Source organism: Diplotaxodon limnothrissa, linkage group LG3 (genome assembly GCF_057381915.1).
Source record: "Diplotaxodon limnothrissa isolate DT_005_m linkage group LG3, D_limnothrissa_male_GT1.1, whole genome shotgun sequence".
Taxonomy (NCBI): Eukaryota; Metazoa; Chordata; class Actinopteri; order Cichliformes; family Cichlidae; genus Diplotaxodon; species Diplotaxodon limnothrissa.
This window is the reverse complement of record NC_140598.1, coordinates 26,861,885-26,876,112: the sequence shown is the minus strand read 5'-3', so window position 1 is coordinate 26,876,112 and position 14,228 is coordinate 26,861,885. Positions and strand designations below refer to the sequence as shown.

The 14,228-nt window shown below is 38.6% G+C and overlaps 1 protein-coding gene across 1 annotated transcript; it reads left to right on the top strand.

Annotated features, from left to right (window-relative positions):
• Positions 1-1,294: 1,294 nt before the first annotated feature.
• LOC146635141 (Fc receptor-like protein 5) lies at positions 1,295-3,717 on the top strand. The gene is made up of 5 exons (XM_085350037.1): positions 1,295-1,325; positions 2,545-2,580; positions 2,795-3,058; positions 3,138-3,383; positions 3,470-3,717. Exons 1-5 carry the CDS (start codon positions 1,295-1,297, stop codon positions 3,715-3,717), a joined length of 825 nt encoding a protein of 274 aa, XP_085206163.1.
• Positions 3,718-14,228: the final 10,511 nt, after the last annotated feature.

Here is a 14,228-nt window from a genome sequence, read left to right as displayed (position 1 = left end):
AGTTTATTTAAATCCAGGTTGAAGACTCACCTGTTCTCAGCTGCATTTGAATAAAGCACCAAATCCACACTTTTAAGCTTAAATTTCAAAACTTACATTTAACTACTGATTTTATCTACTTTTCTGATTTTATCTGTTTTGATTTTATATACTGTTTTGTTTGTTTGTTTGTTTGTTTGTTTGTTTGTTAATTAGTTAGTTTGTTTGCTTGTTTTAATCAATTTTAAATCATGCTTTTTATTTGTTCTTGTTTCTAATGTCTCTGTAAAGCACTTTGAATCACCTTGTTGTTGAATTGTGCTATACAAATAAACTTGCCTTGCCTTGCCTTAGGTTTGACCTTTGACCTTTTAAAAGTCAAACAGTGAAAATCCATCACATTACCTTAGCTTCTTCTGACATTGCAGCCTCTGATTCACCGTCCATACTGCTTCACCTCAACTATGTTTCTAAGGCCTGGAACTCATCAGATTCAGTTGCTCTGCCCTTTTATTATACATTCACAGGAAGTGTCGCATTTTGTATACATACTGTTATAAAATTATTGTTATTAATAGGGTTATTGCATTCGAAAAATACCAACAGAAGCATCATAAGTGTTAGTTGGCCAGGAAGTTGACAGTTTTAGCTGCTTAAACAATTTAAAAGATTAAAAAGAACATCAAAAAGATATAAAAGCATCACGTATGATCTTCTTGTATCCATGTTAGTGTTTAAAGTCCAACATCTCCCTCTAGTGGCCACATATAAACCATGTGTGAGGATGGTGTGAATGTAAATGTGAATCATAGTGTTCCAGTCAGTCATCAGTGTGTCTCTGCACAGCTGTAATTAAAATGTGTTCAGAGGGCCTCAGTGTCTGGATGGTTCCAGTTCAGCTCCATAACAGCAGCGTCCCTGGTTTGATTCCTGTGTTTCAGCTCATATCTGCCTCTCTCACTGAGGGGGACGTCCACTACATGGACATGGATTTGTTCATCAACCAAACTACAGATCACTGAGCAGAGGAGATTTGAACTTTCTTTGTTTTGTTTTGGGTTTTCTTTTTACTTTGTTTTCATTTGGTTAAGCAACGAATGTTTTATTTTAAAGTATTTTGGGAAAACAGACAAAAAGTTGCAACTCATATTTTATGAAAAAGCTTCGATGATGATGTCTCTTTAGTAATAAGAAAAAGTGAGTCCCCCACCTCTGTGTTTGAACCAATAGAAAGCTGGTGCTCAGAGGAAGAGGGCGGGCTTTACTTGGTGTCAGTGACAGAAATGAAAAAAAGCTCAAATGAGTGAGAAGGACGATGAAGGAAACATCTGTGCTGTGTCTGCTCTGTAAGTAGAATCTCTGTGTTTGTTTGAATTCTTGTACTTTGACTGTCTGCTCTCCTGATAACTGATGATGGAGGAGAAGACATGAAAAACAAATCAGGCTGAATTCAAGTTCAAAACACCACGAGGACCAACTGCAGGTCTGAACTGACTCTTTATCTTTGGTCAGGAGTCGAGGAAACACAGCAGGCAGTGAAAAGCTGAACAGATTTAATCACAGTAGATGTCTTTGTGAGAGTTTTCATTCAATTATGTTATTTTCTTCAAAGCTTTGTAGCCACACAGAGAAGAGCAGCTACCTGAAGGCAACAATAGTTGTTGATCTTACATTTACTTCCTTATTATATATGACTCTGGATACTGTAGCTCCTGTGAAAAGAAAGCCTCAAATTTAGAAGTACTTGACTCCCTCGTATAAATCTCAAATGTGCAACTTAAAACAGATAATGTGTGCGCTGGAGAGGAAGTGGTGTCTCACTAATCTCACGGGGCGATCGTGGCTCAAGAGTTGGGAGTTCGCCTTGTAAACAGAAGGTTGCCGGTTCGAGCCCCGGCTTGGACAGTCTCGGTCGTTGTGTCCTTGGGCAAGACACTTCACCCGTTGCCTACTGGTGGTGGTCAGAGGGCCCGGTGGTGCCAGTGTCCGGCAGCCTCGCCTCTGTCAGTGCGCCCCAGGGTGGCTGTGGCTACAATGTAGCTTGCCATCACCAGTGTGTAAATGGGTGGATGACTGGATATGTAAAGCGCTTTGGGGTCCTTAGGGAGTAGTAAAGCGCTATATAAATACAGGCCATAATTTGGAAGATCACCATTTAGCCTGCAAAAGTAGTTTGCTGCTTTATTTACAAACAAACAAACAAGTCATCAATAAAGTTAAAACATCTTACTGCACATCTTGGTTATAGAAAGATTTAAAGAAAATAACAACAACCAGAAAGGTTGCTGACACCGATGGCCACAGTTGGTGTTATGTTTTAATTAAAATTTAGTCTTGTGTACCCAGTTTTTTATGAGGAGAATGAAGAGTTGTTATCTTATTCCAATAAAACAATTACTCCAGAAATCTTTGGATATGGTGTGAAATGTTGCTAAGAAAGAATGTAACCATTAACAAAAAAAGTAATAATACAGAGGCCTCGTAGAGGCACAGTTGTTGGTGCTGTTTGTGTGGAGTTGTTCTTTATGTTCACCTCAAATCAACCTGAGTGTCATTTCTCTTTAGTTCTGATCTCACTGCTGAGCTGCACAACAAACCAAGGTCAGTAACCTTCTTCTGTCACAGTTTAAACCTGAGAAATGCTCAATGATATGACCTGATTGGGTTCATGTTTCACAGTGTTTCCCAGTCTCATATAAACTGATGAAATGAAGGATTCATTAGAGAATTATAACAGTTTTGACAAAAGTATAACAAATCCAATATCTTTATTTATTTATCTTCAAATGTATTTTTCTCATTGTAACCCTCACAGCTCGTCTGACTGTGAGTCCCAGCAGCTCTCAGTTCTTTAAAAGAGACTTTGTGTCTCTGAGCTGTGAGGAGGACGACAGCTCTGCTGGATGGACTCTGAGGAGAAATGCAAGCAAACAACAGAGGAGTCAGTGTACAGATGGGTGGGGAAAACCAACTGGTTCCTCCTGTAGCATCAGGAACCTCTTTACATGGGACAGTGGAGTTTACTGGTGTGAGTCCAGAGAGGGTCCCATCAGTAACATGGTTAACCTGACAGTCACTGGTAAGCTGAGTGTGTGGAGTTAGTGTTGATGAAGCTGTGTGTAAATGGATGAAATGCTGTAGTTTGTCTCTGTGTTGAGGTGGATCAGTGATCCTGCAGAGTCCTGTCCTCCCTGTGATGGAGGGAGATGACGTCACTCTGCTCTGTAAAAACAAGACTGGTCCCTCCAACCTCCCAGCTGCTTTCTATAAAGATGGCTCCCTCATCAGGAAGCAGCCTACAGGTCACATGACCATCCAGCATGTTTCCAGGTCTGATGAAGGCCTCTACAAGTGTGACATCAGCGGTCATGGAGAGTCTCCATCCAGCTGGATCACTGTCACAGGTGACACACTCACCTGTCTGTGTTTCTGCAGCTTTCAACATTCACAATGTGACGACAACTTAATGACTGTGTTTGCTTTATTTTAGACAAACACACCACCACACCTCCACCTACATCCACAACTCCACCTACATCCACACCTCCACCTAAATCTACCTCCGCTCCTATTCTCTCTGTGTTGTCGTCTGTTGGATCAGTCTGTGTTTTGGTTCTACTGGTGTTACTGGTTCTGCTGGTGAGACGATGTGTCCACAGGAAACCTGAAGGTGAGACTCAGAAAATTGCATTTCAGATGTGTGGTTTACCTTCAGGACATAATCTCGGCAGTTATTAAATTTGTTTTGTATTCATACTGAAAGTAGCTCCTGTTTGTTACATATTACAAATGTAGAATTTCTTTGATTAGCAGTTCAATTACGGAATTTTATTTTGCTGTTAAATTTTGATCATTTCAGCTCAACAAGAAAAAGCTCGAGAAGAATGCATTGCAGATGACATCACGTACAGTCATGTTAAAAAATCCAAAGAGACAACCAAACATAACAGAGGTATTTTTTTTCCTTTTTTTGATGAATTGTTTGAAATATATTTTTATTGAATTAGAACACTAACACGGAGATAAAATCCTAGAATTTTACCCATGAAAACTGGAACATAAACTACTTGGATCAACAGCAGCATTATTGCTGGTCAGGTGATTGCATTACAAAATGTTAAAAAGCTCCAACTGTACAATTATGGTTCAGATTTCTAGTTCAATGACTCCAATTAGTTGAGGTGAAGCACAGACAGCTAAGAGCTATAGCTCTAATGACGCATACTTTCAATTTTATTTTATTTACCTAAATTACAAAAATAGTCGCCTCAATTTGCTTTATATTGTAAGGTAGACCCCACAATGGTACAGAGAAAAACCCAACAATCATATGACCCCCTATGAGGAAGCACTTTGGAGAGCGTGGGAAGGAGAAACTGCCTTTTAACAGGAAGAAAGCAAAAGACATGCCGTGGAAGAGAGCCAGAGATTAATAACACGTATGATTCAGTGTAGAGAAGTCTAATTTCTGTTTCTTACAACTATTTCTGTTGTAAAGTTGGACATTTTAACACATCTATGGAGACATTCTCACTGTACGAAATGCCAAAACTGCAGTTTTGGCATTTCGTCTTCATTCTACTGGAATTGAGGGTGTGATGTAATTTGACTCTGCTGTATAGTCCTATTTTGAAGCAAATTCCCCAACTGAAGATTTTAGACGTTTTTATGTCTTATTGAAAATAAAGGTTTGTCTCTGTATTTGTATAGACAGGAGCTTCAAAACACACCCTATATTAAACTGATGAGGTAGCAAAACACAAATCCAAATGGGAAAGTCCAAAACGAAAAAAACTAAAGCTCACTGGCGTTAGGACACGTAGAACAGGAGCTTAAACATGGACAGAAACAGTACAGCAGTAACAGAATGATCGTAACAGTGTGATGTGGCAATGACAAGAGGGAAGAGAGCACAAAAAGATAAACAAAATATAAACAAACAAATGATAAACAAAAATACACAAAAAGAGAAGCGAAACTGAAGACAACACATACAAGATAAAGGTCTGCAAATAAAACAGGAAACTGAGCCTAAGATGTAAAAAAAGGACTCAAACCTACAAACTAGACACAGAACATCAGTAAACAAACACGGACACACGATTAACTAACACCATTTAATTAGCTAAGAACTAGAAACACAGATAACAAAAAACTCAGAGACACTAGGAAGTATTAAACTATACTCCAAAGATTAAATACTAAAATAGTTAAAGAACATAATTTCCTTCACAAAGCCAAAAATAATTATTGAACCCACAAAAATTCTAAACCCAAGATTAATGACCCGTGGACCCCAAGAGCTTGTAAGAAGACTTTGGTCAAGCTTCACAATGCAGCAACATTTTTGGAATGTATGTGTTTAAGGACACGATGTTCTCTGATCTGAACCTCTCCAAGAGTTTCACTTGGTGTTTGTTTGCTGCTGATTGTTTCTGACTGTGATTAACGATGATTCATATAAGGGATGAGAACTTTATGAAGCATGTGAGAGATGGTCAGAGGTAAAATAATGTGTATAGTTGTGAGAAGAAAACAAACATCTTACTGATTTGAAATTTGGAATTACTTTTTTACAATTATATTGAAATTAACATTAATTTTTTTTAAATTTTATTTATTTTCTTTGTCTAAATCTAAAAGGTTCCGAGGTTGTTGTTGTGTGTGCTAGATTGTGTACTTGTGGTCTGTGGTTGACTGAAGCTAACAGCTCTGCAATCATCCAGCATCCTGTATAAGATGAAAAAGAAGGTTTAACAAAAAGGGTGCAGGTGTCGCATCGCTTTAGATGGTGTTAGATTTAGTTGTTGAATTTAAAAACAGAATAACAACTGGATTAAGTCAAATTACTCAAATTGTTGTAAAAGTAATTTGGACTTTTAACTTTTGTTGTTTGAATAGAAAAAGTAAATTTTTTGTAGTGAAGATTTCTACAGCATTTGTGTTTGTATTTGTATTTAAATGATCAGCTCTCAGCTGTTCTGCACTGATGTCCTCTGTGTGTTTTTATTGTGCAGAGTCTGATACAGATGCAGTTTATTCAACAGTGAAAATTGACGATGTCATCAAAGAGAAGAAAAACAGATCAAAGACGAGAGGTACAGCTGCTCTTCTTTGTCTCCATCATGGTTCTCTTCTGTGGACAGGAACTGAAGCTTTGAGTTAATCTACATGCTAACATAAGAACGCTAATGCACTGATGGTCAGTAGGTCTGTTAATTATATCCAAAATGTTAAGTAGCAAGCTAATATTTACTAATTGGCAAACAGCAGATGGAAATATTGAGTCCTATAATGTTTTTTTTGGTTTGGTTAGTCACCTGGAGTTTAGAAATTACAATTAGCCAGCTTACAATTAGCCAGCTTACACGCACCCAAGATAATAAATTGTTCCCACAAGGTAACACATCACCCTGACAGTCTGTCCAGGATGTATTCCGCCTCTTGCCTTATGACAGTTGTGATACGTTCAAAAAATACCTTTGAGAAAACAACAAGGTATATTGTTGTTACCATCAGTGTGAGAGGCAGCTTAAAATAAATCAGTGATATTTAGAAAATATGTGTCTGGGCAGCTGACGTGATTCATCGTTGTGCAAAATAAAATTTCCAATTCCAACTTTAACCATGGAAGATTAAATATTTGTGAACTAACTTGAAATAAATCCTGCTGAACTTGGAGGTCTATAAGATAGAACACAATAAAAATGCATTAGACATCCAACTAAAAGAATGAATTAATGGTTAATTCATAGAACTCAACCCATTCTGTGATAACAAACTAACAGGTAAACAATGTATTGTGGACAATCAGCAGACCTCCCACAGGCTGATACATGGGTAATAACAATACATGCACACTGTAGAGGAACATTTCATTTAAATGGAAAAGTTAAATTTTCCATTGCCAGGATTCATTCAGGGACAAGAAAGCTAGTCTTCTCTTTTTAACAAGTATTTGTGTCTTGTTCACCCCGGATATAATTTTTTTCAGGCACACTTTAATGCCTCATGTTTTCATGCTGTTCTGGTCTGTCAAATGCAAACAAACAGAATTCATACAACACTGCTAATAAAAAATAAAAATATTTAAAAACTTCACCAAAACACCCAACATATCTCTATCCAAAGTCAAGACCTGGAAGCAGAGCTGACTTGCCTCTCTGCAGCTTTCACATCCTGTCATCACAAAAAAAAACATTTCCACAAAAACCGTGTCAGCTCTCAGAGCACCAAAAATAATTTCCTGAAAATGAGGAATAAACTATCTTAGCATTGTGGGTTCATATATGAAACAGTTTTCTTAGTTTCTTACTTCTTAATAGCCTACGCTCAGGTCCACCTTAAATAGATCAGATTTGAGGTAGGTTGTAATGGTTGGCAGCGCCGTAACTGAACATTTCTTGATGCATGCTCAATCATCCAGGTAAGTAAATCCCAAAAGGTTGATTCTGTTCATCTGGACATAACGTTTTGTGGGAGAAACGTTTCGTCACTCATCCAAGTGAATTCTTTAGTCATGATCAAGGAACTGACCTCCCAGCCCAATGTTCATTCAGTGGGCTAGGTTACATTATTGTACAAATGTACTGTTTATGAGACACCTGGATAAGTGACGAAACGTTTCTCCAATCGAAAACGCTACATTCAAATGAACAGAATCAACCTTTTAGGCATAACTGAACATGTGAGTAAAATGCCCAGATGTGCTTGCTGTCTTGTTTAGGCACAAACATAAGTTGTTAGCATCGTGAATATGTTGTTAGAATAAAATGTCTGAAGAAACAGACTGAAGAGACCAAATGTCCTTTAATGCAATGAAGCAAGTTCTGCATGTTTAACCACAACATCTACTTCCTGTTGATGATTCTAGCCTGAAGCTGAAAGGACTTTTCACCACAGTGAGTTCTGGTTTGTCCAATGGCAGTGTTGATGCTGTGAGAACTTGTTTGTTTGGTGCTCTGTGGTGAAGTGTGTCAGACTGCACTGAGATGAAGGTGCAATCTCTGTGGTTGTGCACCTTGTTTTTCACACAAACACCTACAAGTTCTATGCAATTAATTCTTGTTTCTCAGCAGAGGTGTAAAGAAGAAAAAAACTGTGAAAACCTGCAGCTAGTTGCAGAAGATCTAACTTAATCTCTGCATGATCAAACTATATAAGAATACTATTGTACCTGAAATATAATTTTTGTTTATCTGTGTGGGGGTTTTCCTGCAGAGACTGACACAGCTGTAGTCTATTCGGCAGTGAGAACTGAGGACATCGATTATGGACAAATAGCTGTTACACCAAAAAGGAAAAGAGGTACTCTTTATGTTCTGGTGTTCATGCTAAGCTAAGCTAAGATAAGCTAAGCTAACTAAATCATTTATTAAGCTCAGGATATCAAACAGTTTTATCATCATTTGAGGAAGAAAAATGTTTTTTACTATACATTTAAAGTATAAAACAGAATGTACAGTGGGGGAATTATTTATTTGATTCTCTGCTAAATTTGTAAGTTTGCTCACTTACAAATAAATGAAGTCTATGTTTTTTATGTTTTCATTTTAACAGAGAGAGACATAATATCAACCAAAAATAATAAAAGAATAGACAAATTAATATTATTAAAGTTATAAATGGATTTGCATGTCATTGAAGGAAATAAGTATTAGATCCCAATCACAACGTGATTTAGCAGTTGGTGGAGAAATCCTTGTTGGGAAGGGCAATTACTTGTTATAAGTCACCAGGTTTGCACACATCTCAGGAGGGACTTTGACCCACTCATCTTTACTGAAACCCTCTAAATCCTTTAGTTTTCTTGGCTTCACCTCAAAACATCAGCTCCCTCCTCAGATTTTTAATAGAACTGTTCTAGGCCACTTCATGACCTTTTGCAATTCCTTTTTTTGCCTTTCTTGTTTGTTTTGGGTAACTGAAACGCTGGAAAACCAATGCCTGACCGATCTTCAGTGTTCTGGCTGAAGATCGGTCAGGCATAGAGATTCTCTTCCTAGGTTCTCTTCGCTTCCAAGATGGTGCTCTAGAGGGTCGCATCCATTGACGTTGTTCTGTATCCTTAGCAGAAACACAGGCCCAAATCGTAATGCTACCACCTCTTTGGATCATACTCGGCATTTCTCTTCCTCCAAACACAGCAACTTGAGTTAATGCCAGAAAGTTGATTTTGGTTTCTTCTTCTTTGAAAAATTTACGTGTTCACTGGTAAACTTAAGACAGCCTGAACATTGGCCTTTTTGAGCAGGGGAACCATGTGGATTGTGAAAGAGTTAAATACATCCTGGTGTAATGTGTTACCAGTGTTGTTCTTGGTGACTGTGGTCCTAACTGCCTTCAGATCATTAACAAGCTACTCCTGTGTGGTTTTGGGCTGATCCACTGTCTTTCTCATGACCATCTTTACCCTCGGAAGCAAGAAAAACATGGAACTCCAAACAGAACATGATTGATGGTCATTACGTTTAACTTTGAGTCTTGCAAAGCTGCTCTGGAAATAAGCAATGAGAAGAGTTTGGAGATTGCATATCTATTATCCTGTCCTGTAGAGTCAAAGACAGACAGTTTCCCATCAATCATACCATAAATTACAGCCAAACTTAAAGCCAATAGCAGTGTGTCTCTATCAATATACTTCCTTCAGAGCATTAGCTGTAGTAAGCCATATACACTATGTGCTTACTAACTACTGCATTTCCATATTATGACAGTTTAACACTAACTGCCTACAATAAATGCATGTGCATGTTCTTTTAAATCTATCTGCAGCTTTTGATCCAGTAGAAGCGTTTTTTTCTCAACATCTGTAGCTCACAGTAGCAGAGGTTAAATTTTAGGTCCTAGTGTTTTTTTTCAGTTCAAAATTTACTGGGTCAGAATTTACACACCCACGCCTCACTTCCCTGCTACACAACCACTGTGCACTACTGCTCACCTTTACTCTCTGAAACCTCACTGCTCTCTCACCCAGTGAACATCCCACGTAGACAGAGGGTGAATGCTGTTTCTGTGCCGGCAGAGCACAACAACTAATTGGTCCAATGTTTTCTTGAAATATTTTGCTAGACCCATCAATCTATCCATTTTCTTAGCTGCTTATCTAAATTAGTCACGTGGGGAGCTGGAGCAAAATGGGTTGTATCCTCATGAGGTATACCCTGGAGAGGTATCCAGTCTATCACACGCTGTCTTTTCTAGGTATGAAATGTGGCTAAATCTTGCAGCAAAGCCACAATTCACTGATAAGACAACAACTAAATATGTACCCAAGTCTATCAAAACAACATCCAGTAGTGAACAGAGACAATATTTCATGGTTCCTGTTTTTATGGATTGCTGTTTGTCTGAAAAATATTCTGTGAGAAGCTGGAAGCAGCAAAAGATTTGACTTTTAACGTCACTGAATGTATTTGATGCAAACGTTTCAGCTTTGTGGGTTGCAGATTTGACTGGTGTGAATTTCAGAAAGTAGCTACAGCGTGGGCGGTACAGAAGCTCTGTGATTTGTGTCTGAGGTGGTTCTCAGTAAAATCTGAACTGTGTGACGCAGAGAGGTGCAGATTAAAGTTTTGGTTGAACTGCAAAGCTTGTAATCATATTTCATGATGTTTGAACTGTGTGTGTTTGTGTTCAGACTTTAAACCAGAGCCAGACGTCATCTACTCTTTACTGAAGTAGTCCACCAGTCCAACCACTGACGTCCAGCTGCTGGTCTCTAACTGGTCCCACAGCACCTCAGACCAGAGGACATCCACATGTTCAAAATATTTTTATATGTTTGACATCTTTTTCTTGTTAATTTAGACACATATGATTTAAAAATCAATTCTTAAATTTCAACTTGAGTTTAAGTGTGTATTTTCATGCAAATCATGTTTTATGTTCTCAGTAACTTTTCTGTTGTATATATTATTTATGTTTGCTGGCCTTTGCTGACATGGTTATGTCAGCTTAATAAACTTTTGTTCACATTTGTTTTCCTCGTGTGGTTCTGTGGGTTTCACCAAGTTGCAGATGGAAAATTTGACTTCTTCCGGTTTGGTTGTGGCTAACCAATCCTCGCCCCATTTCACTGCAGAAAACAAAGAATAAGCATCAAACCACAACAGAAGCAACATTCAGTGTATACAAAGTGCACGGAAACGTTCAAGTGAAGTGCTGAGTGTCTATAGAGTGAACTAACCCAGAAACCGAACAGTAGCTATGATGAAATAAAAAATGGATTCACATTAACTAATTATTTAATTGTAAGAGAAATAAGAAAATTAACCGCTATAATCTTTTTTTACATTTTTAAATTATTATAACCTCAAAATTTGGTATTTGTGTGTTTGTCAGACACAGCCATGGGTTAACCTGGTCTATGACAGATGTTTTACAGCTGGTTGTTTGAGGATTGTAAAGCTGTTTATGTCAGCAGTGTTATATTTTATTTATTCATAATTGAATACTAATACTACTATTCAATTCAATAGTAGTATACTATACGAATACTACTATTGAACGCATTGTAAATGTGCTGCCACCTACTGGTCAAACTGAGTGTTACAGAAGACCTTCAGTGTCACTGCTTCACTACAAGCACGCTAAAATCCCCCAAATCCGACACTCCCCCTGTTTTCTGTCCCGTTACTAATTTCAGATTGTTTACCAACTGTTTGATGACATCAGCTTTTCTGCTGTCTTAAAAGTCATGTTTCTGTTTTTGTCTCTGTTTATTGCCTGTTTCTGTTAAGTATTCATTAATTCAGTGTCCTCTGTTTTTAGAGACCAGCTGTTAGCTTATACTTACAGATACTGAATGAAACAAGTGGCAACACAAACATAGCACTGGTATGATGTAAGCATAGATAATCACTGATTTGGCTATTAGTGTTCAGTATCCATTGATGAGCTTTAATTGGTTGACACATTGTTTTACATTCACGAGTACACAATGTTTTCTTAATTCTGTCATTTATTTTTCAGTGTTGTTGTGTTTGTTTGTTTTTTTTGTTTTACTTTGTTTTGTTTTTTCTAATATCTGCTTTGTTTTCTGACATGTAGAACCGATCATGGTGTTAGGGGTTTAACCACACATGATTGTTTCACTCTCAGGCCTAACCTTCATGTGTATGTTCAGAGTCTTTCCTGGTGGGTATTAAATTTGGTCATCTCAGAATTAAATCTTTGCTCTTTGCTGTTAATGTTCTGCTGGTATCTTCACTGAGTGATGGCCTCAAATATTTGGTTAATGGAGTGCTTTGAACACTGGGATGAAACTTGGAGGCCATGTTGTTTTCTTTTTTTTTGACAGCCAGAATTTACTGTATTTGGATGAGAGGGACATTCTAAGGTATCAGCTAACACTAGCTAGTTAACCTCAACCAGGAAGTAGCGCTGAACACATCACAATCACCTTTAAATGATGATAATCTTTATCTACAATGAAATAAAACAGTCACTTTGTTAGGTACTCCTCTTGCTCACTGTATTATTCCATTCATCCATCTGTCAATTTTCTTCTTCTTACCAGGACTGGGCTGCAGGGACAGCAGCCTAAGCAGAAATGCTCAGACCTCCCTCTTACGGAACACAAAGGTGTTCCCAGACTAGCTGAGAGATATTACCTCTCTAGTGTGTCCTGTGTCTGCCCCGGGGCCTCCTCCCAGTGGGCCATGACCAAATACCCAGGAGGCAACTTGTCAGACACTCAAACAACCTCAACTGGCACACTTCAATGTGGAGGACTAGCGGCCCTACTGGGATACTTACACTCCTCCACTTGGGGCAGGAACTCGTCCTTGACCCTGACTGGGCACGCCACTCTTTTCTGGCTGAGAACCATGGCCTCAGACTCAGGTGCTGATTCTTTTCCCCCCCCGGTCCCATGCTTTTTTCATGTATTGCTGCTTACATACAGCCAATTTTGACTTTTGTGATATGTTGTTAAAATGAGGAGAAAATGATTGTTCCTCCTGTGTCCAAGGTTTGACTAATAGATGGACTCTTCTTTCCAGCACCTTGGCATAGACTTTTCCAGTGAGGCTGACAAGTGTGACCCCCTATAGCTGGAACACACCCTGAAGATGGGAACCACCACCCAGTCCAGAGGTACTATACCTGATCTCCACACAACATTGTAGACGCAGGTTAACCAAGACAGCCCTGAAAAAGTCCAGAGCCTTCAGGAACTCAGGGGAAGCCTCATCCCCTGAGTTGGTGGCATGAGTTTTTTACTGCCTTAGTGACCTTACCACCAATGATGGACAGCTCGTCCCCCTTGTCCTCAAACTGCTGCTGGTGTTCTATAGAGGAAGGCCTGTTTGTGCCTATCACCTGCCTCCAAAGTCCAACAGGCTAACCAAGCCCAATAGGACTCTTCAGCCTGATGGTTTCCTACCGATAACTTCAATGCTGATCTCCTTGTATCCATGCTGGGTGTGAAGCAGGGGGCTGAACAAAGGCAAGTGGAGTTTGGAAGTCCTATGTCTGACAGTTTGGTAAAAGGGCTGTGGGGAGGATGGAATCAAATGACTCACAGTCTGTTTCATCACCATCCTGCAGTCATATTTGAGGGAAGATGATTTTTATCAAAAGTGTATTAAAATCCAGCCAGTGTATTAGAAACTACACAGTCTCACTACTTAAGCTCTTTATATCAAAAAGTGGAAGCATCACTGGTGAGCAGAGTGTTTTCATGTTATTATTTAAAGTAAAGTATCGGCCTCTAGTGGCCACATATAAGCCATGTGTGAGGATGGTGTTAATGTAAAATGTGAATCATAGTGTTCCAGTCAGTCATCAGTGTGTCTCTGCACAGCTGTAATTAAAATGTGTTCAGAGGGCCTCAGTGTCTGAATGGTTCCAGTTCAGCTCCATAACAGCAGCGTCCCTGGTTTGATTCCTGTGCTCATATCTGCCTCTCTCACTGAGGGGGACGTCCACTACATGGACATGGATTTGTTCATCAACCAAACTACAGATCACTGACAGCAGAGGACGTTTGAATTTTTTTAATTATATTTTTTTCTGTGTGAAATGATGAATATCTTATTACATAAGTTTGAACATTTATTTATTTTACCTTTTCATTTGCATTCACGGTGGACTAGACATTTTTTTTAATTGTTATATTTTAAAAATATACTTTTACACATGATAGGCACCCACATTAAAAACCAATAGAAAAGCTCCTACTCAAAGAAAGAGGGCGGGCTTTATTTTCGGAAAACAGACAAAAAGTTGCAACTCATATTTTATGA